The sequence below is a fragment of the Athene cunicularia genome (assembly GCF_003259725.1).
Source record: "Athene cunicularia isolate RWA chromosome 1 unlocalized genomic scaffold, athCun1 chr1_part2, whole genome shotgun sequence".
NCBI classification, from domain to species: domain Eukaryota; kingdom Metazoa; phylum Chordata; class Aves; order Strigiformes; family Strigidae; genus Athene; species Athene cunicularia.
This window is the reverse complement of record NW_020799092.1, coordinates 42882434-42907258: the sequence shown is the minus strand read 5'-3', so window position 1 is coordinate 42907258 and position 24825 is coordinate 42882434. Positions and strand designations below refer to the sequence as shown.

The window sequence follows — 24825 nt, the reverse complement described above, 5'->3', positions numbered from 1 at the left end:
AATGGGCATCCCCTTAATATCCAGGCAGGTAAAAGAGGGATATGCCAAGATAACTGAATTTGAGGAGAGCAGATTTGGCACATTGTTGTACAGCCTGATGAATATGAGGCTTTCCTGAGTACTCAAGAACTCATGAAACTAGTCATTATATGTTGAAAAAAAAACCAGTGGGACTCCGTAGGTGATCTGGTACTTCTCTTTCATGTTGTTTTTTAAAGTGATAAGTATATTACATATTTAGGTTTGAAAATACCCTTATTTTTCATCTGTATTGGAAATGTATCCCATATGGAAGAGGTGGCAGACGTATCTGCTGTTCTTGACTCTTTAGGAAAAGCCACCAAAAAGTTCATTTAAGATTTTTATTTCTCCTCAAGGGTCTCTTCAGGTACATATACTTGTTGCTTAATTGTCTTGCTCAGGAGCTCCAGGAGCTCAGCAACTAAAATACTATAAAGATGTGTGTTTGGAAAAAAATGTTATGTGCTGTTAAGTGTTACAAGAAAAATTAGCACATCGTTTGTCCCAAATATGTATGGAAAATCTTTAGCTAAGAGAAGTACAAAATTTGTAATGAAAGGCTTACTTTTCTCAGTCTCTGCTTTATTTGTAACAGTTGAACACCTGCATTTATTAATAACTGACCCATCATTCTTTGAATTTGGTTGTGTCTTTCATATATTGTATTATGGTTTCTAAGGAATGATGCCAAAGTGTACAGGTTCTTTCTCCCTAACTAGAAACTCAAAACCTCACACTTACTTCAGAAATATGTTTTCAGAGGAAATACAGCAACAGTAGTGTCTGTTGAAGAAAAATTTGGATCATTCTCTTGTAAACACTTGGAAAGAGTGAAGAATGAATTTGGGAGAGAAATGTGCTTTTCAAAATCATTGAGTCTGAAATTATTCCCCACTGGGGCTCATCTGAAAAAGGAACACTTTGTTAGATATTTAAATGAGGACCTCAGCTGTGGAAGTCAGTGTTTTACTGTCACAAACAGTATTTTATCTGTAAAAATAAGGACAGATTTGATTTAATCTTATTCTGTTCTGTTAGTTTTTAATATATTTTACAGAAGTCATCTTCTGTTTTGGAAACTTCTCTCCTGTTTAGTACCAGACATAAAAATCAGATACTCTGTGATTTGAGAACATCACTTACAGTACCTTACCATCTTTTCTAGACAGAGGTATTGAAACTAATTTTGAAATATCTCAAGTTGTTTTCATTAAACGTATGCTGGCAGTGCAAAATAGTTCTTGTATGTAATAGGTGACAATGGTGTGTGCTGTTCTTCAGCCAAGATTCCTCATGTCATGCTTCTGGTAGAATAATTAACAGATCATTACCTGTCCTTAGAAACTGATACAGCGATATATCTATAATATGGTCTTTTATTGTCTTCTTCACTTCAGAAAGATCTGGCTTCACAGTGAGACCAGTTGCTGGATACCTGTCTCCCCGAGATTTTTTAGCTGGCTTAGCATATAGAGTTTTTCACTGTACTCAGTACATACGACATGGCTCAGATCCTCTCTACACACCAGAACCGTAAGTTGCTACATTTGCTTTAGTGCTGAAAAAATACACTCAATAAAAAGTCCCAGTTGAATTTGCCAGGATTGAAAAGAGGAACCTTCCTACAAATGTAAAAATCACTGTTGATGACAAAACCCTTCACATTGGTAAGCCAGAATTTAATTCAAAGGCTTCTTTTGGACTTTTGACAAGGGTCTTAAATAACTGGGTTATTTATATGGTGGGTCAAAAAATTCTATCTATTTGGATTGTATTTCAGTGGAAAATAGAGTTTTCAACTAAACTTTTGAAAAAGTGTCAAAAAGTTTACTTTCTGTTGGACAACTAAGAAGTTGGGAAAAAAGCCCTGAATCCCCTGAAAAAAAAATTGCTTTTAAAATTATAATTTGGTCTTCTCATGTCCCCATTTATTTTTGGGGGGCCAGACTCCACAGCTGGCCACATGCTTCTCTCCTGTAACACAATGCAAACAAGTCATGAAACACTATGCTCGCACACAGAGAGGGTATTAGGTATGAAGCCTGTTGTAGGGAACATGATAGAAATAAGAGACACTTTAATTATGACTTTCATGGGACAGAATTGCAGTTTTTCCAGAGCAGAATATTGCGAGTTTGGATGAAATATTTTGTCATTCAGTCTCTTGATGAAAAGCAGGGGAAGAAGAGATCAAAGTGATTGTAGTTCTTGTCTTGTATTATATATGGTGTGCTCTGTGCAGTAATAACAGAACAATACATGTCAGTTAAATAATATGAAGGTAGTTTTACCAAAGGCATCTGCTGATCTTATAACCACAGGAATGACATTTTCGTAGTGAATCAGTCATCAGGCGGTTAACATGAAATTGTAGCTGTTGTTTAGTCAGCTTGGACTATTTGAGTGTATATTTTTTGCCAAAATTTACAAAAAGGGTTCATTCATATATATTCCAGTCCTGTAAACGTTTGGACCCATGCCTAACTTTGTTCTCATGAATAAACTGCCAAAATCATGGAATAATATTTTTGGATATAAAAAGATTAATGGACCTGCATATTAAGCTGTATCTAAAAATTCTCTAACGTTATTCTGGCAGGACTCACCAGGTGGTGCTGTTACACACTTACCTACTTCTTTCCTCGGCATGTGAAAGAGGCACAGTACTTGCTGGAATGCTATGAGGCTGGTACTGTGTACGTGTTTCTTTTGGGAGAGAGGTGGTAATCTCTGAAGGGATTCACTCACTTCTGTAACCTCTTTAATTAGAACTTTAATCTCTTAAATTTGTAGGCAAATGCTACAATGTAGAATCCTGAAAGAAGGGCTTGGATATATGATGCTAGGCCTTTTCTGGTCTATCTGAAAATATCTGTACATATTTCAAAAAAGAAATTATAATTAGGAAGTACCAGGTTTTGCAGAATTGATTTCCTCTCCTGGGGGAAGCCAGTGTCTCAGATTGCAGTACCGGCCAATGTTCAGCAAAAGCATGATGACATTTATTAACTTAATACAAACTACAACATTTTCATCTATTGATAGGGGATTTAGGTACATAACTCCAACAGGAACAAAGGAAGGAACATCTTCCAGGAAACAATTAAGTGCGTCTGTGCTTTTGCTGATGTTCTTTGTTGATTTGAGACCCTCTGTAAGTTTCAGGATGCTGCTTAGATTCAGAATTTTGCAGTGTATCATAGCTGATCCTTAGTAGTAACAGCAGCTACTCTTTTTGTAACCTTTCTGGTCATGGTGTCTGGAAAGTCACTCTGTTGTAATAGTAGTTCAGTTAGAATGAAGATTTTTATTCCTTGTTTGGGCTGAACTTAATCCAGATCATGGTTTTAACACTTCTAAATGTGACTAACAGAGGAATTGAGTTGTCATATTCTAATGATGTTACTCTCTTCTTGCAGACCTCGTTGTTCACATAAGTTATGTGTACTGACTTAATCAGGAACTCCATAGGAAAATTTTGAAAATCCCTTTTTAAATGTGTTTACTTTTTCCGATAAGATAGAGCATATAGTTAGTACATGTTATCAGAAATGCAGAATGAAATCCTGGCCTTTTTGAAATCAACAGCAAAACTAAATTGACTTGAGTGGGGACAGCTCTTCATCTTCCACAGTAGCTGCAGTGCCCTGATATCTGCTGGTTGATATATGGGGCCATAATGAGGTTTGCTGCAGGTCCCTGGCTTGGTGAATGTTGCATTTCAATGATATAAACCTGGTAAAAAGACTCCCTTTGACTTCAGTGGGCATTCCATCAGATTTAACACCCAGGCTGCAGAGCCAGATACAAATTAGAGAGTTCATTTGGTGCGATCTGTATCACTACTGTATGCATTTTAAAACGTTTCCTCCTGTGTTTCATTACGTTTCTACTACATTTACAGAGCTATATAGATTTCCTCTTCTCTGCTAACTAATTTACTCCCAAGAAAAATCTTTTGCTGTGAAAAGTGCATTACAAAAATCTTATTTTCTCTGAGCAGTGTGTGTGAATAAATTAAAGGAACGTAATTATTTTCTGAATAAAACAAAAGTATCAAGCCTTGGTAGTTAAGCGAAGAATTATATAGTTTAGACTATCTATAAAGGGCCAGACTGGCAGGGAAATATGAGAGACTCCAATGACAATCCCAAATGCTCGTTCATGGTTCTGTCTGGAAGATTTCTTTTTTTGTTCTTTATTTTTTCTGTTCATGAGCTTTTGTTTCAAGCTCCCCTCTTTATAACTGCATGTTTAAAATACTTTTTTTTTTTTTCTTAATGGAAAAATCTACAAGTTAAAGTCATGAGAGAAATAGCTTCTGCCTCCTCATCTTCCTCCCTTTTTCCAAGAGAGACAAGTTAATGGGCCAAGGCTTTGTCAGTTCTCATTTTGTCTGCAAGGGTGGAAGTGACACAAAGAGCCCGTGTCCAAGTGTAGAACTAGGAATAACAAGTCTTTGCTTATTTGTTTTTGGGGGTTGTGGCATCAGCACAGGAAAACAGAGATGTAGACACTTGCTGAGATAGCAGTAGCAGTGATGTTGCTGTAGAAGCCTGCCCAGAGACAAGCATGCTTACCTGAAGCCAGGAACTTGTAGCCAGTTTGACTGTATCTTTGCTCTTATATTTAACTCCACATCAGTAGTTCAAATAGTATCTGGATTGATGCAGTGCAACATAGGTGAAGTGCTCTGCAATCTGTGTTGATTTCTCCAGTGAAAATAAGAATTGGAGTTAGAACTCTGAAATTCTAGAGAATGGGCTTTGTGGCCCATTTTTGTGTTGGAAAGTGATGGTTGGAGGAGTCAGGTTCCTCCAGTAAATTGTTTGGTACTGGGAATTCTCTGGGTGTATCTATCAGACTGCAAACTCCATTTCCCTGCTGTCCTTTATATTGTTAGCAAGCTAAATCTTGCAGGAGATGACAAAAGAAATTGTTGTGACTGGAATAGAAATAATTAAAGAATGGTCATTAACCTTCATTGATTATCCCTTCAAGTGATGCACACCATCTCCTCGATAAAGAGATGGATACCATGCAGAGCCAGCCAGTTTTTCAAGTCTGAGCTCCAGTGAGGAAGGGATTACTTTCTAAGCCATGGGTCTTGTGGTAGGGAGCTTTGATCATCTTGTGAGACTCAAGAGCATCACCAGAGGGATGTGGAGATCATAACAGAAGGAGCTTTCCTTCCAGCTGCTTTTGAAGAAATTGGGAATTTGTCAGGCTGTGAAGGGACATACAATGATGTAGAAACAAAGGAGGAAAGATCTTACTTTCAGGAGGAAGAACAAGCTTTACCAGGCAGGGGAAAACAAATGCAATTTTCCTTACGTAAGTAGGTCTGATACTGTTCCTGGTCAGCTGTACTTATCAAACATGTCTCATGGATGATGACTAAACATACTGGCGCACAGTAAACTTGCCTATATTGCTACAAGTGAATCTCTAGTCAGTGTCCATGGACCATGTTTGTTTTATCGTGTCAAGCACAAGAGTATCTGTTAACCTCCCCTTCTTGTTTGGAAAATAGGTATATCTAGGAAGGAAGAGAAATAAGATTTGGTACTTCCTCTGTACTGTTGAATGAATTACTCATACATGAAATTGGCTCAGACTTGTCATGCACAACTTCAGAGTGGTGGTTGTCTCACCAAAATGTGTGAATATAACATGAGCAAATGTTGCTAAGCATCTGTCAGTGAGGCCATCTGGGCTGAGAAGAGAGAGTTGTATGTAGCCCTCCAATACTGGAACTATATTTGGTAAGCTTTTGGTGAGGCAAACTAGGAATGCCAGAAATGTTAATCTTCATTTGCATGTGTTCAGAAACTACTATTTACTACTATCTACTCTCTACAGTCGGCACAGACTTCTTGGTGAGTAGTACTGAGTGAGAAGACTTGAAATTCTATAGAGGGTTGTTTTTCTGTTCATGATTTATCTGAAGTGTCAAGTTCTGTGTCTTTTCAAACAAAAATAGTTTATAAAAGACAAATTGGATGATTTTGGATAGAAAGCAGAAAACTTGATGTTTTCTCCCTGCCTTTAAAACATTTGTTTACAGCTGAGGGAAAAAAAAAAAGAGAAATGTCTTTGAAGAAACAAAAGCAAAGGAAATGTCAGATCTGATTTTTAAAGTGAACTTTACTACCAAGTCCATTATCTTCTGTGAACAAATGCACCAAAACTTTCAGAATTGTTTGAGAGCTTTTGTAGATGATGCATGTGCACTTTTGTTAGGTTGGTTAGCATTTTTTTGTACACTTGTATCTGCACTTTGTCGTGACTAATAATGCACTTATAGGTGTGGACTGCAGTTCTTTCTGAAACTATTTGGGTTCTCTGCTTTTTCTGAAATCTGCTAAGTGAGAAGTGGACCGTGTAACGAAAGTACCCAGTAATTACAGTAGGAACTCAGGACTAAATGAGAAATTAAGCACACAGAGACCTCCGAATTTCTGGTGGCAAGTGACAAAATGTTTGGTTGTGGAGCTGTAGCCAGGTGTGTAAAGGGGACTGGAGAAGGGGAAGAGGGAATGTGTTAGAGTTTAAACTTGATTCATGTGGAGAGAAATGCTGAAAACTACTTGTGAGACATCTGGCTTTCCTTTGGGCAGTTCAGTCTTCATGCTACTAAGCCTGGAAGACAGCAGTGATTAGGTCCTCCCACTCTGGAAATGATGGGGAAATCACGGAACAGGTGAGGTTAAATGACATATAGCCCATTTGATAGAAACAAATGTGTATGTTTCTACAGAACCATAGTTAGGGAAGAACCACTACACTGTGAAAAACATGTTTAATGGTAAGACTTTTTAAGTAGAGGTCAGACCTATGTAAAATGTCTTATGTTAAATTAATTATGGAATGATTATGGCATTAATTTCAGTAATGACCCTCTTTTTATTTCCGTTCCCTTAGGGATACGTGCCATGAACTCTTGGGACATGTGCCTTTACTCGCTGATCCCAAGTTTGCACAGTTTTCACAAGAGATTGGACTTGCTTCACTAGGAGCATCTGATGAAGATGTTCAGAAATTAGCCACCGTGAGTCAAAATCTTTTTGTGGTGTGCTCTCTTACCTATCATCCTGTTTGGTTGATGAAGCAACGTGCGTGGTCTTAATAGAGCTAACTGCATTTGCAGATTGCAGATGACTATGATGTGACAATCACAGAGCTTTAGGTATTTTCCCATTGTTTTTAATAAGAGTAAAGCTGAACACACTAGCTGAGATGGATTTTTGTCTACTTTAAGGTGCTGAAAACAAGTAAGCAAGGTAATTTTGAAAAAAAAAAAACCCAAAAAGAAAACACTTTGATGTGTGCTCTGAGCTCTACAATGTTAGCTCCTCCACAGGTGGCCACTTTGGCTCTTAGCACTGCTATTTCTGTACTCACTGTACTGTTTTGCAGCTGTTCACTTTATTGTAGTGTGTGATGGATTCTGACATTACCTTACATCCTTGCTTTTGCTTCTGTTGGAGAATATGTAGTTACTAAGCCAAGACTGTGCAGCCATAGATCTAGACCAAGGTTAAGTGTGTCAGCCAGTGGCTGTGAGATGGGTTCTATGTTGTATCAAATGAGGCACATGCCAGTAGATACTGTGAGCTGGAAGAGGCTGTATGTTAAAAGGCATTAGATGTTACTGACCACCTGACTGGAGCCTTGGCCCTTGTGTGAGGGACTCTCAGTTTGCACTGAAGGGACCTGTCACGTTGCCAGGACTCTTGGCTCCTGCCCACCTGTCAGCCCTGCTGTATTGCCACTTCCACATAACTTGTATGCAGCCCTTTGCAGTATGACATAGGTTACTGTCCCCTGATCTATACTACTCTGTTCAGTTGTTTTAACTTACTGTATGCTTCCTTTTGTGGCTCCTGTTAGGACTAATGCTGCAAATAACTTAATGAACTATATTGTATTAAAACCCAACTCCATATTTAAATATTTTATCTAATGAAAAATTCTGTGAGATCCATCGGAATTGGTTACTTTAAAACTTATCCAGCATACTACTGCTTTTCTACACAAGAAGTGCAGTGAGGATTTAAAGGGTTGGAAATAACTTGGGCACAGTGTTGAAGATAGATTCAAACCAGGTTCAATTAAACTGTAATAGTTTTGATGCACTGGCTTAGCAGTGGCTTAGAGTCCTATCTGCTGAAAAAGGCACTTGTACCCATTTGTTTGATTTTAATCCTGTAGCCCTCCAGGAGAGGCCACTAAATTTATTTAATCAAAGTGGCCTAACTACTTAGTTAGACAGGCTTGATGTCTTGCTCATGGCCTGTTCCTCTCACACGCTTCAGGGTGTGTTCCTTGGTTTTCTAATGGATGTTTGCTGAAGAAAGTGTTTGTATGGAGGAATCATGACAGTTATGTGTCTATTTGCACATTTGCTAGGAAGGGACTTAGTAGGAAGCAGACCTGCCTTGTCACGATCTGCAGCCTCAAGAGAAACTACCTAACTGGCTGTCCCTGTAGGTAGATACTTTGAGGAACACAGTATGTTCAAGTCTTCCACCCCAAAATAACCTTGAATGACATGGGCCTATTGTAGAGGACAGTGTTGGGACTGATTTGTTTGGGAAGGGTTATTAATATAAAGGGACCTCTGAATATTATATAAATGCTTTTACTCCTCCCCCTCACAGAAGTTCCCAGTTATGACTGACTGCGTCATCCAAACAATGAGCTGCTCCTGAATCACAAAGCCAAAAATAAGACAGCTGAATCACTTTCCCTTTTCACACTGAGAATTTGATATGAGTCAAAGTTGATTTCTCCTCCCATTCTGGAAATAGCTCTTTCAGGTGGAAGAGACATTTAGAGAGACTTAAGGTAGCCCATGTGGATTTTTTTTGGTAGAAGCACAGTGAGGGGCTGTACTCCCCTGGGGTTGGTGCCTAATAAATAGAGAGATTTTACTTGTCCTAAAATTTGCAATGCAAACAGTGAACTTGAGAGCAAGTAGAGAAAACATCTCTCAGCAGTGAGGGTGAGGAGGCCAGGAGATGCATTCATCTGGGCACCAAACGTCACCTGAGGTGCTATTAACTGACTTTTGCAACATTTGGTCATTTCCATCCTAGATAAAAAAACAGATGCAGCGAGCTGAGAAATGCCAGCCAAGAGTCTTAACACAGCAAAGCAGCTCAGGTTCCAGTGAGGCAACTTCAAAGTAAATAGAGAAACAAATGAACAGAGAGAGGACATGCATATTAATAAGCCTGAAGCAATATGCCCAAAGAAGGCTTGCTATTAGCACGACCTGTTCGAAAAGATAGTGACATTAAAGGCTGAGCCCTTGCAGGAAGGACAATGGCTTTAGGAAGAGAGGAGAACGCCTCTTAGGAAGTCAGACCAGAAAAGGAAGAATTATTACAGGTGATTTCATCATTTTTCACTTCATTCTGCTTTCAAAAGCCACCATGTTTCAGCCTTGATAGATCTGCTCTTTGTGCCCTATCAGTCCTGAACTGCAAAGGAAATATGCAGCTGCAAAGCTGACGTAGCAGATGTAGAGCAAGCTGGAGCCTGGTCCCTGGGCAGACTAGAAGTGTTTGCCACATCTGTGCAACCCTACTGAGGGCAGGGATTAGGTGGGAGAGCATTTCAGACGCCCTGGTGCTTGCCAGCTGGAGGGGAAAGGACAACTGCAGGGTAAGAGGGTTGAAAAGGAAGGATGTGAGCTTCCTGCTCCCCTCATCCTCTTGTTTGAGTCTGATAGTCAGATGGGTACAAGGAGAAAGGAATTGTTTCTGCTCCTTTTTTTAATTTAAGCATTCTTACCATGAGAAGTGGAATATTGAAAGAGCCAAACAAATGTCTTTGCAGTGGTTTTTTTGAGAGATGCAGTTTCCTTTACAGTGGTTTAAGAGAGTGAGGAAGAGGGAAGATACAAAAACCAAGTGACTCAGAGATGCATTACCAAAACAAAACAGAATATTTGCACAGTCCACTTTTTGCTTGTAGTGTGGTATAATGTGGTTACTAGTTGAGGAAACACAATATTGGCCATGCATGTCTGGGTGATGATTATTATTATCATCATCACTAATGTCTTGTGCCTTTTCAAGCCTGCCTGGTCTTTCTACTTTCACATAGTACAAAAATAAAGGCTGTCTTTTCTGCTTACCTATCAAGTTATAAGCTGTAGGGAAGATTTGACATGAGGTGTTTCAACTAATTTATATAATATATCATTTACAACACATTTAACAGCACATAATGTAAGGTTTTGTCAGGAAAATTGTACAAAATACATACCTCAGTTTACATTTCAGTATTACCTTGTAATTTGTGGACTTGGGAGCCAGAGAACAGCTGTCTTTGCAAAGCTGCAAGTTGATAAGCAAGATCCTGTCTCTCTTGCTTTAATGGCAGAAATGATTCCCAGCTCCTGCTAAGTTGTTTCAGAGCAGTTCAGGTTGGCCCTTCGAGACACAGTATTTTTAGGATGTGTTTGTGTATACAACATTCAGGGGTGGATGTTAACTGATGGTGATTCAGAAAAGAGGAGGCTAGCAGAGTGTCTATGGTTTGTATGCAGTTTATCATCAAATTTATTCACTCAAGAATTTGGCCATTAGAGACTAATTAGTCACACTATTTTTTTTCCAGTGGTTTCTTACTGAAAGTTATGTTTAAACCTTCTCTAGAATGTAAAATTGTCACATTTTAATCTTTTTTGATATTTGTTCTGGTATTTTAACAGTGTGGGACAGTAGAAATCAAGAAATTTCTCTTGTTTTTGCTAGCCTTTATGGAGAAAACAAGAGTGACTTGCTTCCAAATTTGAAGGAATTGTGTGTGATGAGGTCTTGTAAATGTATTTCAGGCTTGTTACGAATCTAAATGTTTTACCTTGCCTGAATGATGACTGAGGCCAGTGGTTTATTTCTAAAGCTGACTTTAATTTATATGTATATGTATCACAAAAAATATTTTAGTTATATACCCTGGGGTAAAAATAACGTTCAGAACCACCTCTCTGTGAGAAGTCAGCAGGAATTCATGTGAGCTTACTTGCCTACTTTCACAATCTGTGTTATCTGGTCTTGTTGGCTTCATTCTAGTTCTTCTCCCACACTGAAAAGCTGGCACATAGTTCAGGACAAGTACATATTATATTTGCCAAGGAGATAACCAGAATGGAAGAAAACAGGAGCATTGCAGACAGATAAAGAGTGAGTTGCATTTGGTAACTTAGGGTAGATATAGTTTTTGTGGTCTCACTAGATAGAGCAGACTGTTGCAGTCTCCCATATTCACAAACAACAGATTAGATTTCCCAGAGGGCCTGTTTGATAGTGCTAGGCCATAAGTACAGTTTGTGAGCTGGATTACTGTCGTCTTCTATGAATGAACAAATGGAGTCTAGAAGAAAAGTATGAAAATATTTAAGGTTTTGAACATTCCCACTGTGCATCTGAAAAATCAAGACTGCTTGCATGTTTCTCATTCAAGTTGCAAAATGACAGACAGTGAACTAACCACTGTTCTAAGTCTGTGATCAGCTCCCCTGCTGAAGCTATTCTGCTATATAAAAAAATTATGTATTGGCCAAGTGAAACCTGGTATTACAGCCCAAGAGCTATGTCAGTCACTGAGCACATTGAAGTTTAATATTCAGATCTCTGCTCAGTCTTTTTCCTATATCCCAACTGCATGCCATGATTGTGTGACAAATGCCAAGAGTAAACACGGTGAGTATCCTAAGTCAAGTGGAGACATAATCTAGTTTCTTGCAAAAGAGTCACTTCCAGTTACACCTGTAGTTAATGAATAAAGGAGCTGCAGCATGAAGAGCTGGGAGTGCTGCTTGAGCAGATTTTGATGGATTTATGGGACACATAAAATTCTATAATTTGGGATGTGTGTCACTTAAGGAATATGAACCAATTCTCAGGGTAAAAGCTAGGACTATAAAACTGAAGCTAGTTACAATGGATCACTACAGCCAGACATTGTCCTGCTACACATCATGACACTGGACATACCATGATCCACATTGTTCATCAGTAGATGGCCTGAGCTGTGTTTCTGTTTCTGTTCCTGACTGACAGGCAAACACCTGTATGTGGATGCATCTGGAAATTGCCCAAGTGCAAAACCTGAAACTAATACAAGACGTAGAAGAGAAAGCTGATGAAACCTTGTGGCTTGCTTAAGCATTACAAAGTCATACAGGTCTTTTTGAATCAGGAAAGAACGATAACTTACTAATGGATTACTTTCCTTTGGTTGGAGAGATTGCTGCTCTGAAAGCATGCCCTAATTTTGGGGTTTGCTCTGGGTACTGTTCTAAAGGAATTAATAACAGGTAATAGTCTCCATTTTTTAAGGGCTTCTTTCAGCAATACTTTTTGATAAAGTATGAAGCCCTGATGTCAAGCCCTTCCTACAGTATGTGTAACCAAAGGTGAGGAGACAAAATAGTACTTATATCACAGAACAGGACTAAAGGGGAAAAAACCTTGTAGATTCCAGGGATCAATATTTAATATTTTAGAATACTGCAGTGTTGCCCTGCAGTGGATTTTCATGGTCATCAGGTCAGAGATTCATGGCACAAGAACAAAATCTCAGCAGCAATACCTAACTAGCTTTGTAGCTCAAAACCAAATGCCTCTGTACTACATAAAAATAAACTAGCACCATGGAGAGGTTACTATAGGGAGAATTTGAAGAGTTCTGTTGCTCAAATGGGAGCAAATGCTCAATGTTTTCTTCAGGAATTGTGACAGTTTGTTGAGACCTTTGTTCTGAGTTTGGAGTCTGTTTCCAGGTTTGGATCTGTAAGTGTTGTGCTAGTCAGGCCACCTGGCTGGTGCCTTGTGCCTAAGTGTGGTCATAAGTAGCTGGTTAGGAGGGATATAAGTAAGAACAGGATGAACATGCCTGATTGTTTTAAAATGTTTTCCACGTTTGTGACCACTCAGAAACTTGGGCAACTCTTGAGCCAAATGTGGTTTCTGTGTATTTAATTATCCTGAGTGGATTTCTCTCAAAGTTGTTTATCTTTGAAGACATACACATTTTTAGTACCTGCAGTAACTCTGGCAATGAGCTCTATGGCTCAACTATTCACTGTCCAGTGAACTATCTTCTTCTGTTGATTTTAACCTGATTCCTACTAGCTTTTTTGTATATGAAGAGAGAACAATCAAATGATCCTTGTATGCTTTCTCTATGCCATTGTGACTTTACAAACTGTTCGTTTTCTCCCTTAGTTGTCTCCTTTTTTGGATCAAAAAGCAATTGTTTAGTTTGTTAGGTGGAAGATGCTCTGTAACTTTGAGCATGTTATTCCATCCCTGAACCCTTTCTACCTTTTTAGCTAGAACTGGAAAAGAAAGAGGATATCTCAATCACCAGGCTGGGGAGTGGGGTAAACAAGCATTTTGAACCCTAATCTGAGTTTTGGTTAAGAGCAACACTGTGGAGTTAAGCCAGTTTTGGGTGTGCTTGTTATAGAAGTGGGCAAGAAGAGTGGACCTGATGTTGTAGAGCTGTTGTGATTTGCTGCTGCACAGGGACAAGAGAAATGGGCTACAAGCAGAGGGAAGTGGGATTCAGTGGATCAGTCTTTATCAACCAGCATCGTTATTCAGTGTTATGAAACCCTGCAGTTTCTGATCAGCAGAAGATACAAAGGGGTAATTCTGCTCCTGTAAATTGTGTGAGGGCATGGGAGAAATAATTTAGGTGGAGAAATTGTGAGTCAGCCACTGCAATGAAGGTGGGGAGCTGGACTATTGATGTTGGAGTTGTGGTGGTTTTTAAATTTTATTTGTAGGATGTCGTATAAAATACTGTTTTGCAAAACATTTTTAAATACAAACCTCCTGCTTTAACCAGTTTCTGGGCTAAGTAGGTCAACATAGGATGTGTTACATCTGGAAATGGAACATTTTGTGCTTTGTACTGTGTCAAACTTAAGAATGTGAAGAACAGTTTGCCTCTTTCTATGAGGGTGCCCAGTTGGTCAGGTCAGTGACCTGCTTCTTGAGACGATCGCAGGTTGCCCTAACAGACCAAATTTTGCACTCACAGGTAACTAGAAATAGTGTTGCTCTATAACATGCTAGTTTGTTTGTATGCTTGGACCCAATCCAGTAATGAGAAGCTAGATGCAAGAGAGAACTAATTTGGCTTAATTGGGAGCAGGGAAGGAATTAGAAATTTTGCTGTAGAAATAATCTCACTCCTTTTAGACAGGATGCGGTTTATGAAGATCAAGCCCTAAGCAGTTAGAAACGCTGAAGAAAAAGCCTCTAATAAAATAACAAATTACAGACAGACACGGGATTTGTTTTTATTTCTTGTAGCGTTATGCTTCCAAAAGTGGTTAGATCATAATCTGTGAGGTTACTGAACTGCAAATGCAAATTTACATGCACACAAGTAATACATTTTGACGTATAGGTTAACAAGAGAATGCCGCAAATTTCACACAGTACTGGCTTGCTAATTACGTTTGTATATTTTTCAGAAGCAACTTCATTTTCATTAAGAAATTGCAGATTCTGCAATAGTAATTTTTGCTGGTAGTTCAATAGCTCACACTCTGAACACGTGCTCTGCTACAGTAATGAAAGTGAGCCTCAAAAAAAAGAGCTGAGGAAGAATTTGTGGAATTTAGGAGTGCACACAAGTGGCAAGCATCTACTATTTTGGTGTTGGATCCATTTGAGAATAGATTGAGGAAGAAGTTGAAGGAATCTATGAATTTTGGTCAGGTGTTTTACATGTGTTTTCTCTTTTGACCTAGAGTAGGAAATGTATTAGCAAAAAAGCATAAAGTGTCTTTTATAGAACATAAGTAACTGGGATAAAAGAAAGGACCCAGCATAAGCTTCCAATGAGCAACAGTAGTGCAGGCATTTTGGGTAACAACTACAAAGTGCAAAATTATGGGAATACAGGTTTAAATAAAGAAAGGGGGAAAAAAATGCAGTAGAGGAAAGGTTGGGGATATATTGCTACTGTTGTTCATGGCTGCCCCTGTGCTTTCACTGCTGTGTTGAAGCAAAGAGATAATCCTAGCCTCTCTGTAGATATCATTCACACTGACACTGCTACGTGTATTTTTCTTCAGTTGTAGCACATACATGTGAAACTCACTTGTAAAATGTGTTCATGTACTGTCCAAAACCGCAGGGGTCTCATGCTGCTAAAGCTTTATTTGTGTACTGCAGTACATCCCACACTACCTTAAGAAGTATTCTCAGAGGAATATATAGGTGTCGAAGCAAACTAACAAAGTAAATTTTATAATGTTCGTTGCTTTTACTATTGTGTTTGTTTCCATACTTAAATCCGTAAGATTTTGTAGCACAGACTGATAATTGAGTTATTTGTACAGTATGTGGAGATCGTCTGGCAGCAGCACACAGGTGTATGGGGAAGTGAAGGACTTCAGCATGTGGCAACTCATTTCAGCCATATCTAGGTCTCTATTAGGACCAAGGAAATGTCTGTGCTGTGGGTACACATGAGGAGTGGGCTTTATCCATGCTTTCCCTGGAGCCAGAGCAGCTGAGGAGTGCTGTGCAAAAGAAGCTTTGGTGACTGCAGGTGGGGTTCTCTTGGGAGCAGCTCCCTGAATGCAGCTGCCCGGTTATCTGGCTGGGACCTGCCGTGACTTTGGGGTCGGCCGGCTCCGGGTTCCCCTTGCTCAGGGATCTCTGCACGCTGCTGCCCTGTGCAGGGCAGCCATGGCTGTGAGCCTGCACACATGGCCCTTCTTTCAGGGTTTGGTGGGCCCATCAGGAGAAGAAAGCCAGGACATTCTGCTTTCAGGCAGAAACCAAACCAATTATGTGTGATGAAGAAAGGTCTCAAAGCATGCACTTATCTTTTTATTGTCTGGAATATTTCAGTAAATAATTTTGCTTCCAGAGGAGACATTCATATGCGTAGCTACTATGCATAACCCAAATACCACCTTATGGAAAGAGTCTTAAAATTAACATCTGTACAGAGCTGAAAAGATCTGAACTTAATATTTACAACTATGCACTAATCTGAATTGTTTCAAATACTGGTTCAAGGACTGAGCATACCACATGTGTTTAGTTTAATTATCTCACCCAGCATGTTCCTGGAGTGTTTTCTTTGTATGCACAGATAAAAGTATGCAAGACAAAACATGGCAGGTATCCATAAAGAGCTAAGTATGCCTAGGGCTTAATTACTTAATGCTACAGCTTTGGCAGTGGTTCTTGTGCCTGTCATCATCTTTCTATCAAATGGAATCAAATTTCTGGATGGAATATGGTCCCATAAATTTTTAATTGAGATATTTTTGGGTGTTCTACCATAATGATTTTGGAAGTATAGCTTAATTATGTATTTATAGGTCCAACTCTGATGCTATAGAAGGCCACAGGGAGATTTGCCATTGCTTTCAATGAATTTAGGTATGTGGGCTAAATTAAATTCTACCTTCATTTCCATGTATACAGTCTCCTAAAGGTCAACAGGTTTGTACACATGCAAACGAAAGTAGGATTTGTTGCTGTAAAATTACTAGTAATCATTTACTTGCCAGAGAAAGAATCAACTCCAGAGGACGCATGATTTTGCAGTTGTGTCTCTTTCTCTGTTGAAACCAAGCTTACATGGTACAGCATGCAACAAATTCTGTTAGCAACTTCTAGAGTTGGCAGGCCTTCTGTAGTTATTGTAAAGGCTTTTTTAATTTGTTGATGATTTTGGAAAGTTAAAGCAAACTCAAAACCTGAGAGCATTGTTGAAACCAAAGAAAAGTTTACAGAGAAAGGCCTTATGTCTGTTAATTTTGGTTGTTTTGGTTTGATGCTACCTGTGGCTGAAGTTGTCAAGGTACAAGGTCAACAGAACATCAACATGATGGCGCTGTTTCAGACACGCTTTGAACACCCCCCAACTCCCTCAGTCTGTTAGGTTCAGGCTTGGCTTGGGATTTTGCTTTTGCATCAGACAAAACGTTAGTTTTGACAAGATAACCTTGCTTCAGTTACCATCTGTAAGCTTTGTATTTTCTGTAAATTATAGAGAACTTTCTATAGATTGTCATTGTGGTGTTGATAAGATGGTGCTAGATAAAACAGTTTGAACTCAGAGCTTTCTCAAGACATATTGGAAAGCGTGTACACCCAGATTATCCTCTTTTCCCCATGAAAGGTTTTACTTTTCTTCTTCCCTCCGTTGAATCAGTAGGTTGTAATTGTTGCAATTTTATAGTTTATGTATATAAAATTGGCTAAAATTATAATTTAACAAGGCATTTTTTATTTCTAGAATGTAAACACCTTTATAAGATTAATTTTTAAAATTCTAATAAACATACTAGTTTATGAACAGATCAATATTATACATCTGCAATGAATTTAGGGCTTATATGAAAACAAAAATCTTGCATAGTGAGCATTTCAGAATGATCTTCACATTTAGTAAGTCACTCTTAGACCACAGCCACTGTAAATTCCTTGGACTTTGGTACAGTGAAAAGCTGTGATCTCTGCTCCCAGGTACTTGCTCAGTATAAATTTTTTCCACCTTGTTGAATACATGTTCATGTGATTTGCTTTGTGTTTATAGACTTCTGGCAGGTAACTCAGTGGTGAGTCAGTTGACTACTCTGTAGTTATGATAGATTCATTTTACATGCCATCAGTGCTGAAAATCTGGGAGCTACAAGGAGATGCTCAGCTATACTTAGAAAAAATTTTGTTTGGGGCTGTGAAAAACCTCTACAAATTAGTAGCAAAATTAATAGATACTTAAAATTCCCTGAGCTACTTTTCTTCTTTGATGTTTGTCAGCTTGACATGAATAGAATTTACAGTTTTGTGCTGATACCTACTATCTTTTTTGGGTTTTTTTTGCAAGTCAGGTTAAGCAAATGCTTTCAGAGCCACAAAAGCTTTTGGGAGTCCCTTTGCATTTATGTAGTTAAAAGAACATTGAGTTTAAATGCAGCATTGCTGTTTGAAATGGTGATGTTTGAAAACAAGTCTTAACTATTAAATCAGTTTTCAGTAAATAGATGCAAGAAGTCAGTTTTCTTTTTTTAAATATTCAGAAAATTAATGTGAATTCTGTTATTTTTGGAATGAAGTCCTACCCTTTTTTGCTCCTCCAAAGTAAAGTTGTAATGTATATGACTGCAAAGAAATAGTACATTTTCTCCTTGAAATAAGAATTTTAAAACTTCTGTGGCCATTTGTCCCTGTCTCTTCAATGTGTTTTTGCCCACACAATTTCAGGGCTTGCAGAAGTTCTGAGATCCTTTCATCCCCACGAGGCTGCTCCCCTTTCTGAAGATAGGACTTCCTCTCATTAGTAGATACATTAGGACTTTTGCTGCTGATCATGTACACAGGAACCTCGTACCCCTTCTCAGCAAAAGTGTCATGGGAAGGTCAGTGGCTTTTCTGCATCACTCCTTGGAGTGCAACTGCCATATGGAGTAATTGGCCTGGCAATTAGGGGGGACACAGCCCGCTCCAGGGAATAGTGACATGAGAAGCACTGTACATGCCTGGTGCCTTTCCCAGGGGAATGCTTGTCAAGGAGGGTGTTGGGGAGCTGTCTCTGGGCTGGCCAAGGATCGTTATTAAAGAGGCTTTGCAGCCCACAGTAATTAATTGTGACAGTGGACTGGCATAGGGCAGTGATTCAGTAAAATCTCTGCTTATAAAATTAGGATTGCCTGTACTGTGGTTTGTTACTGCACCTTTGCTTTTTGTTAATACATGGATTTATCTTGCCAGTCTATCAAAAACTTCTCCTGGGATGAGTGGAAAAGACTGTTGCCAGTTTTTGAATTATAGTTTCCTTAGAGCATTGCAGCATTGTTTAAAAGCACAGACTCTGCCTCCCCAGCTTGGAGAGGTATTTCAGGAAGTGTTGCAACTTTATGCCTTCTCTTCTGAGTCGTCTTCTTAGTGTGCTTTCAGGGGAGTGCAAAGTGGTCTTTTTAGAGAAGGGGAAACTGTGTTGGACCAGTGTTGAGGTCTACAGGTAACTGTGGGAAATGGGTCCTGATAGCTGAGCTAGGCTTTTGTAGAGATGCTGGCTCTGGATCCTGGAGGGAAAAAAGTGCAGAGGATGTTCTTGTCTGTTCTTTGAGTATTCTTCTAAGCAATGCAGTTCACAATTGGGGCAACAGTCCTAGTGTTGATGACTCCACATAAAATGTGAATGCTGTCAGGTGAAGGACAGCTAAATGATACCTTGTATATGTATTTGTTCCAAATTTTGCTCTTGCTTGAGTCATTCCAGTCTGTCAGTATTCAAGTTCCTGGCCCTTTGCTAGAGGAGTCATAGTCTCCAAGCAGTAGCATAAGCTGAGGAGCGCTTCTGGGATGCCAGTCCTTGCTCATGTGGCATATAAAATCTGAATTACTTTTATAGGTTTTGTTAACACGGAGTCATCATTTGAAAGGGTAGCGTGACAAAGATCTGGAAAACAGGAATGACAGAGCTGTAATGGTGGATCAAGTGTGTCACGTGAGGCAGCACAGACCGAAGGGTATGGCTAGACAGCAGACATACATTTACTCAGCTTTTTTTAAAAACTTTTTAGTTTGTCTTTCAGGGGACTCTATCTCTTGGAGTCCCAGCTAACATGTCAGAAGACCTGACTGTGGCTCTTATGTTAACTGTGTGAAATCTCTAGATGGCTAAAATTTGAAGCAACAGCTTGAAAAATAAATGAGCACATATTCACTTCAGCTACTGTAGGGAGTGCTGAACATGAATTCACATTGCATGTTGTAAAATAAAGTGGAAAGGGAATGGCTCATTATTGCACGTCATTTGTTCTTAATAACTCTGTATGAAATTAATAAACCTTAAAGCCCCAGGTTTTACAAGTTGTTCAAAGTAAGAGTCAAATGATAGGAAAGGGGAAATAGAAAGGGTAAAGTGTTAGGGCTTCAATGCCTTATGCTTCACAAATGATCTAAGCAGCAGCTCATGGTTTCAATGGTCTCATCTCCTTAGCTGCATATTAAGCTTCAGCACTATTAGTTAATTATGTTGAAAAAAACTAGGAGTACTTTCTCTGACAGTGTTGAGCAAGTTGAGGCAAGAGCACTTTTCTGGGATTGATTTTTCGCATCATCTCTGTGACCACTAGCTTTGGTGGAGGGGAATTGCTGCCTTGCCAGGAAACACCAGCCTTTTACACAGAAATATTCTCTGCTTAAGTGTTGAGGTTCCTGATTCTGCAGTTCCAAAGGTCTTCAAGGCTTTCAACTGAGATGAAATGAGAGGGGCAGATAGACATCATCTTTCAGCAAGCCTAAATTCAGATTATTTAGGAGTAATTCAAACATGGAGTGGGATATCCAGTGGCTTCAACTCTGTAGGAACTACTTTTGGAGTGGCAGCAGCAGAAAGATCCCAGAAGTGCTTCATCCTCCATTCTCTCTGCCTGCTCTGCAGAGTAACAAGAGGGCCTCCTTCAGGTGAAAATGAATAACAGAAAGAGTCATTCTCTCAAGAGCCACAGAGGTGTTAGGGATGTTCTCCAGATCTTATTCCAGAAGATGTATTGCACCTGCAAGGTGGGCAGCTGCCATACACATTGTCTTGTCTTAGGTGGACTTCCCAGTGTTGGAAGTGTAGAGTTACCTCCTTACTGATACTACTGCAGCATTGTGTTGCTTGAGGTATGTTTTCTGCTTCGTACAAATATGCTTTCTTCTTTCGTACAAACTCTTGATGATTATTTTATTTTGGTTACTAGTATGAGTTTTTCTCCAGAAACTCCTGAAAAAAGAAATACATGATTTCAAAGTATTCACAAGGGTTTAAGCTCCCCTGTGCTCACTATAGTGCATGCTTTCTCTCAGTATGTCAAGCCTCTGCATTAGAGGAATTTGGATGTAGTGATGCTGTGTGCTGTGGCTGTCAACAGAAATAGGAGAAGGCTAGTGTTCATCTATCCCCAAGTGCTCTAATGAGTGGCACCACATCTACTGAAACTTCTCTTTATAAAGAGGTTGTTCCAAGCATTCACCATTAGTGAAAAATCTGAATGCAAAGTAGTCAGATGAGGGAAAAAAATATTGTTAAATATATACACTTTGAAATCCCCCAAGGAAACTTCCTTTCAGTGAGCTAAATACTCCAGAGTGGGGGACTAAGCACAATGCTTCAAGAAGGTAACTAAAAAATTAAACTTTGTTTTCTTATTTAGAGATGCTGTTGGCTGTGAGTAGGGTCAATGCCTTTGTTGGAGGTAGGTGAGTCATCTATAATGAAAGACTTAGCCATTGAATTTTACTTATTTTCTGCTTTTGATCTATTCACAAGCTCATCATGAGATTTATTTGTTGTTCAGAAATCTCCCTTCATTTCTACTCAGTAATGTTCCCACATGAATAGCTGTCAAATAGCCTGTATTGCTTGATGTCTGGACTCCAGCATTGGGCTGTACTTGGCTAGTTGCCTGGGTTACCTGTGTTATGTCTATCTGTGTCTTGTAGTGGAACATTCCTGATGCTACTCAACAGACTGTGAATTTTGAGTAATTCAGTCAAATGTGAAATGCCAGCTGTTTTTGTGGTAACTATTGATGTCTTTGAGATTGAAAAATAAGCAACTATTCACAAATTTACTTTCATCAGCTCTGAATAAAGAAAGCAAGCAAAAATAGGAGTCACTGATATCTCTGGATCAATGTTTGCTTGCAATTTGAGCAATTTCTACAGGGGGAAAGAAAACACCTTTACTTCATTAATTCTTAAGATTCATTTCTAACAGTGGGATTTTTTGCAAGTCTTTCAGTTGTATATAACGGTCTTCTTACAAGGTAATTACAACTATATGAGAGATTTAATCTCTGGGTGAATAATTTTAGAGGTAAAATACCAAAGCTCTCCTCTTCTAAAGAAAAAGGAATTAATCTTTGCATATTGTGAACATATCACATGCATCTGAATTATTCGAGTGGTCTATTCCGATACCCTTTGAAACCTTAAAGCCAGTAGAAAGAATGTAAAGATGTTTTCTTAAGGATATTTATTTGGCACTGGTCTTGCAAGTATTTACACACATTGCTAGTTGTATTGGCTTCATGGCAACTAGTTTTATATATTTTTATATATATATATATATTTTTATATATATATATATTTTTTTTTATATATATATATATATATATATATATATAAAAATATATATAAAAGTGATTGATTGTGCTACTGCATGTCAACGTGAGGCTGTAGCCCCATTCTATTAGCAGTTCCTGTAGTGGTGAATATTCCTGTCCATGTACTAGGGTTGCAGTCATGCAGTTACTCAGTCTGTCCTTCTCCCTTGTGACAGGGAGTGTAAGTGAATCGTCTCTTGACATGGTTGGTGTTCTCAGGACTCAACCTGAAAACATCTCTACAAGGTACTTTTAGAAAACAGATAAAATCTCATGTTATACATCATGCTGAAAATTGCCAAGTGAACACAAATATTGGTCTCTAAACTATACCATGAGGAAATTAAGCGAAGTGGAATGGTTTGAAAGGCCTTTTTATGGACAAGTCAGATTTTGAAGTATGCACTCTGTGACATTAGCACCCAGCACACTGTGCAAGCTCTATGCACAGGTCCCAGGAGGTAGATTCCCCAATCCAAAGTGATGTGATGTGAGGAGTGATTTTTTTTAAAGCCTTCGAAACCAGTCAGATGAGGAGAGTTGAGCTTATCAGACCTTTTTTTCTGCCTTTGGAAATTTCTAAACACCCTTGAATAACATTTTTTTTTATTAGCTGTCATAGCTGTCACTGATTTTTTTTTTTTTTTCTTTTTGGTAGTCTAGTCTATAATGCAGGACAGTACCTGAACATGAAGAATAGACATTGTGTTTGCCAGGATTTGATCTGTTCTGTATTTTTCCTGTCAATAATAGGACAGCTGGTCTGGTTGACAATTGCACACATACTGGGATGGACCAGGTACCCAAGTATCTTGTCTGTGACGCTGGCAAATTGCGACAGTGTAGGTCTAAAGCCATACGGTGGTGATATTTTCCTGGTATGCTGCTTTAGTTGCCAATGACTTTTGTTGCAGGGACTCTTAAGAAAGAGATCAGATATATTAGTATTTAATAGCCCTTAATAGGATTTTCTTCCATGTGTCTGATAATTTTCGAACTCATGTAGACAGTGTTTCCATGAGCATTACTAAAGTATTTTTCATATACTTTTGTTAAATAAGGGAAATAAATTAAAATCATATCGTATACTGTTTTGTGCTCCTGGTACAGTTTTGATCATTATATTGACGTCTCTTGGCTTAAAAATTATTTTTAATCCTTTATTTGGCAATTTGATTCTTCATCTTATTTTGCTGATTTGGCTAACGGAGCGGCATTTTAGTGTAAGGCTCTCTAAGAAATGCAGGATTTATACAACATGGGAAGATACCTTTCCTACTTCAGGAGCGTACCTATAGGTTGTTGCAAAGCCACACTTCACCCCGAAGATGAGGTAGAACTGGAAGTAAAGGGAAATGGCAGGATATTGCTGTAGCTTGTAGGGGAGCCACATGTCTGGGGCTGCAGGCTGGGGAGTATGCCAGAGACAGGTCCACCATTTGAAATCAGAATGTGAGAGCCTGCATGTGACCGATCAGCTATTTTCCTTCAGGTGAGACTGTAAAAAAAGTATTAATCTCAACAGCCATTTCTTTGTTCAGTCATTCCCACTCCAGTGCAGTTATCCTGTACATAATAGAGTGTACCACAGTCAGTGTGGTTTACTGTACAAAGAGAGGCATATAGTGGGTATTTATGCATCTGGTCTATAAAAAGTGTCTATATAGTTAATATTTAACCTCCTTATCAGTATGCTTTGGTGTTTGTAGACTTGAGAGCACAGCTTGCCAGAGGCTGCGGAGTCTCATAACGTTGCGGAGCCTCCTTCTGCATGTCTGTCTGTGAGTGGGAGGGTGGGGGGAATGGTGTATTGCTGACTAATGATCTGAAGATGGCAGCATTGGGTGAGCTATCTCATTTTCTTAGCTAAGCAGAGCTCTCTTAAATACAGTTTCTCTAAGAAATTGTAGTTGTTGCATATGGCAAATTTATTAAAAAAAAAAAAAGCTTTTCATTTGAAGGGCTTTTCTCAATGCTGTGGCTTAATACCACAAGTTAGTAGGAGGCAGATGCATTTTATCATCTGGTCATTTTGTATGCATTTTATTTGAGTGAGTTATACTGAGAGTGCAAGTCTTATCAATACTGAAGATAGACTCTCCTCAGCAAGTGTTGGCTCATAAATATGTCTCCCTTTTATAACAGTAACAATTATAATAATGTTTGAATGTAAGTAAAAAAGGCTCCCTCTTTGTGTGCTGTCTATCCATCAAGGGGGAAGTGAAATTGAGGTCTCCATGAACACCCTACCTCTGGGCAGCAGGGATTGCTCTCTCCTGTGCTGATTTTAGCTCTCTGCCCTTTGCCCCTTCCTTCCCCATGAGTGCACACCGTCAGGGGGGTGGAGAGCGTTTCTCCTCCCTCCCTCCACTGGTCCTGTAGATTGCCAAGGGGGCATTCTTCTGGGAGCCACCTGACATCTGTTTGGTCCTCCTCAGCCTGAGGAATGTCTACAGTAAAGGTGTCCCACATACAGGGACAAAGTCATGGCTGCTTTTACAGATCTATAACAGGTAAATGCCAGATCCCTACTTTTAACCACTTTCTGGTGGTTTTAAGAATGAAAATGACTGTGATCACTGTGTTTTATCAGGAGCCCATTTCTGCTGTGTATCAGTCAAGGTGTTCGTGTTCAGAGTATA

The 24825-nt window shown here is 39.0% G+C and overlaps 1 protein-coding gene across 1 annotated transcript in view; it reads left to right on the top strand.

Annotated features, from left to right (window-relative positions):
- TPH2 (tryptophan hydroxylase 2) overlaps nucleotides 1–24825 on the top strand; it is a 47808-nt gene that overhangs the window by 12925 nt on the left and 10058 nt on the right. Inside the window, exons 7-8 of the mRNA XM_026865019.1 lie at nucleotides 1419–1554; nucleotides 6946–7072. Coding sequence (XP_026720820.1) covers nucleotides 1419–1554; nucleotides 6946–7072 — 263 coding nt within the window. The remainder of the gene's footprint in view (nucleotides 1–1418; nucleotides 1555–6945; nucleotides 7073–24825) is intronic.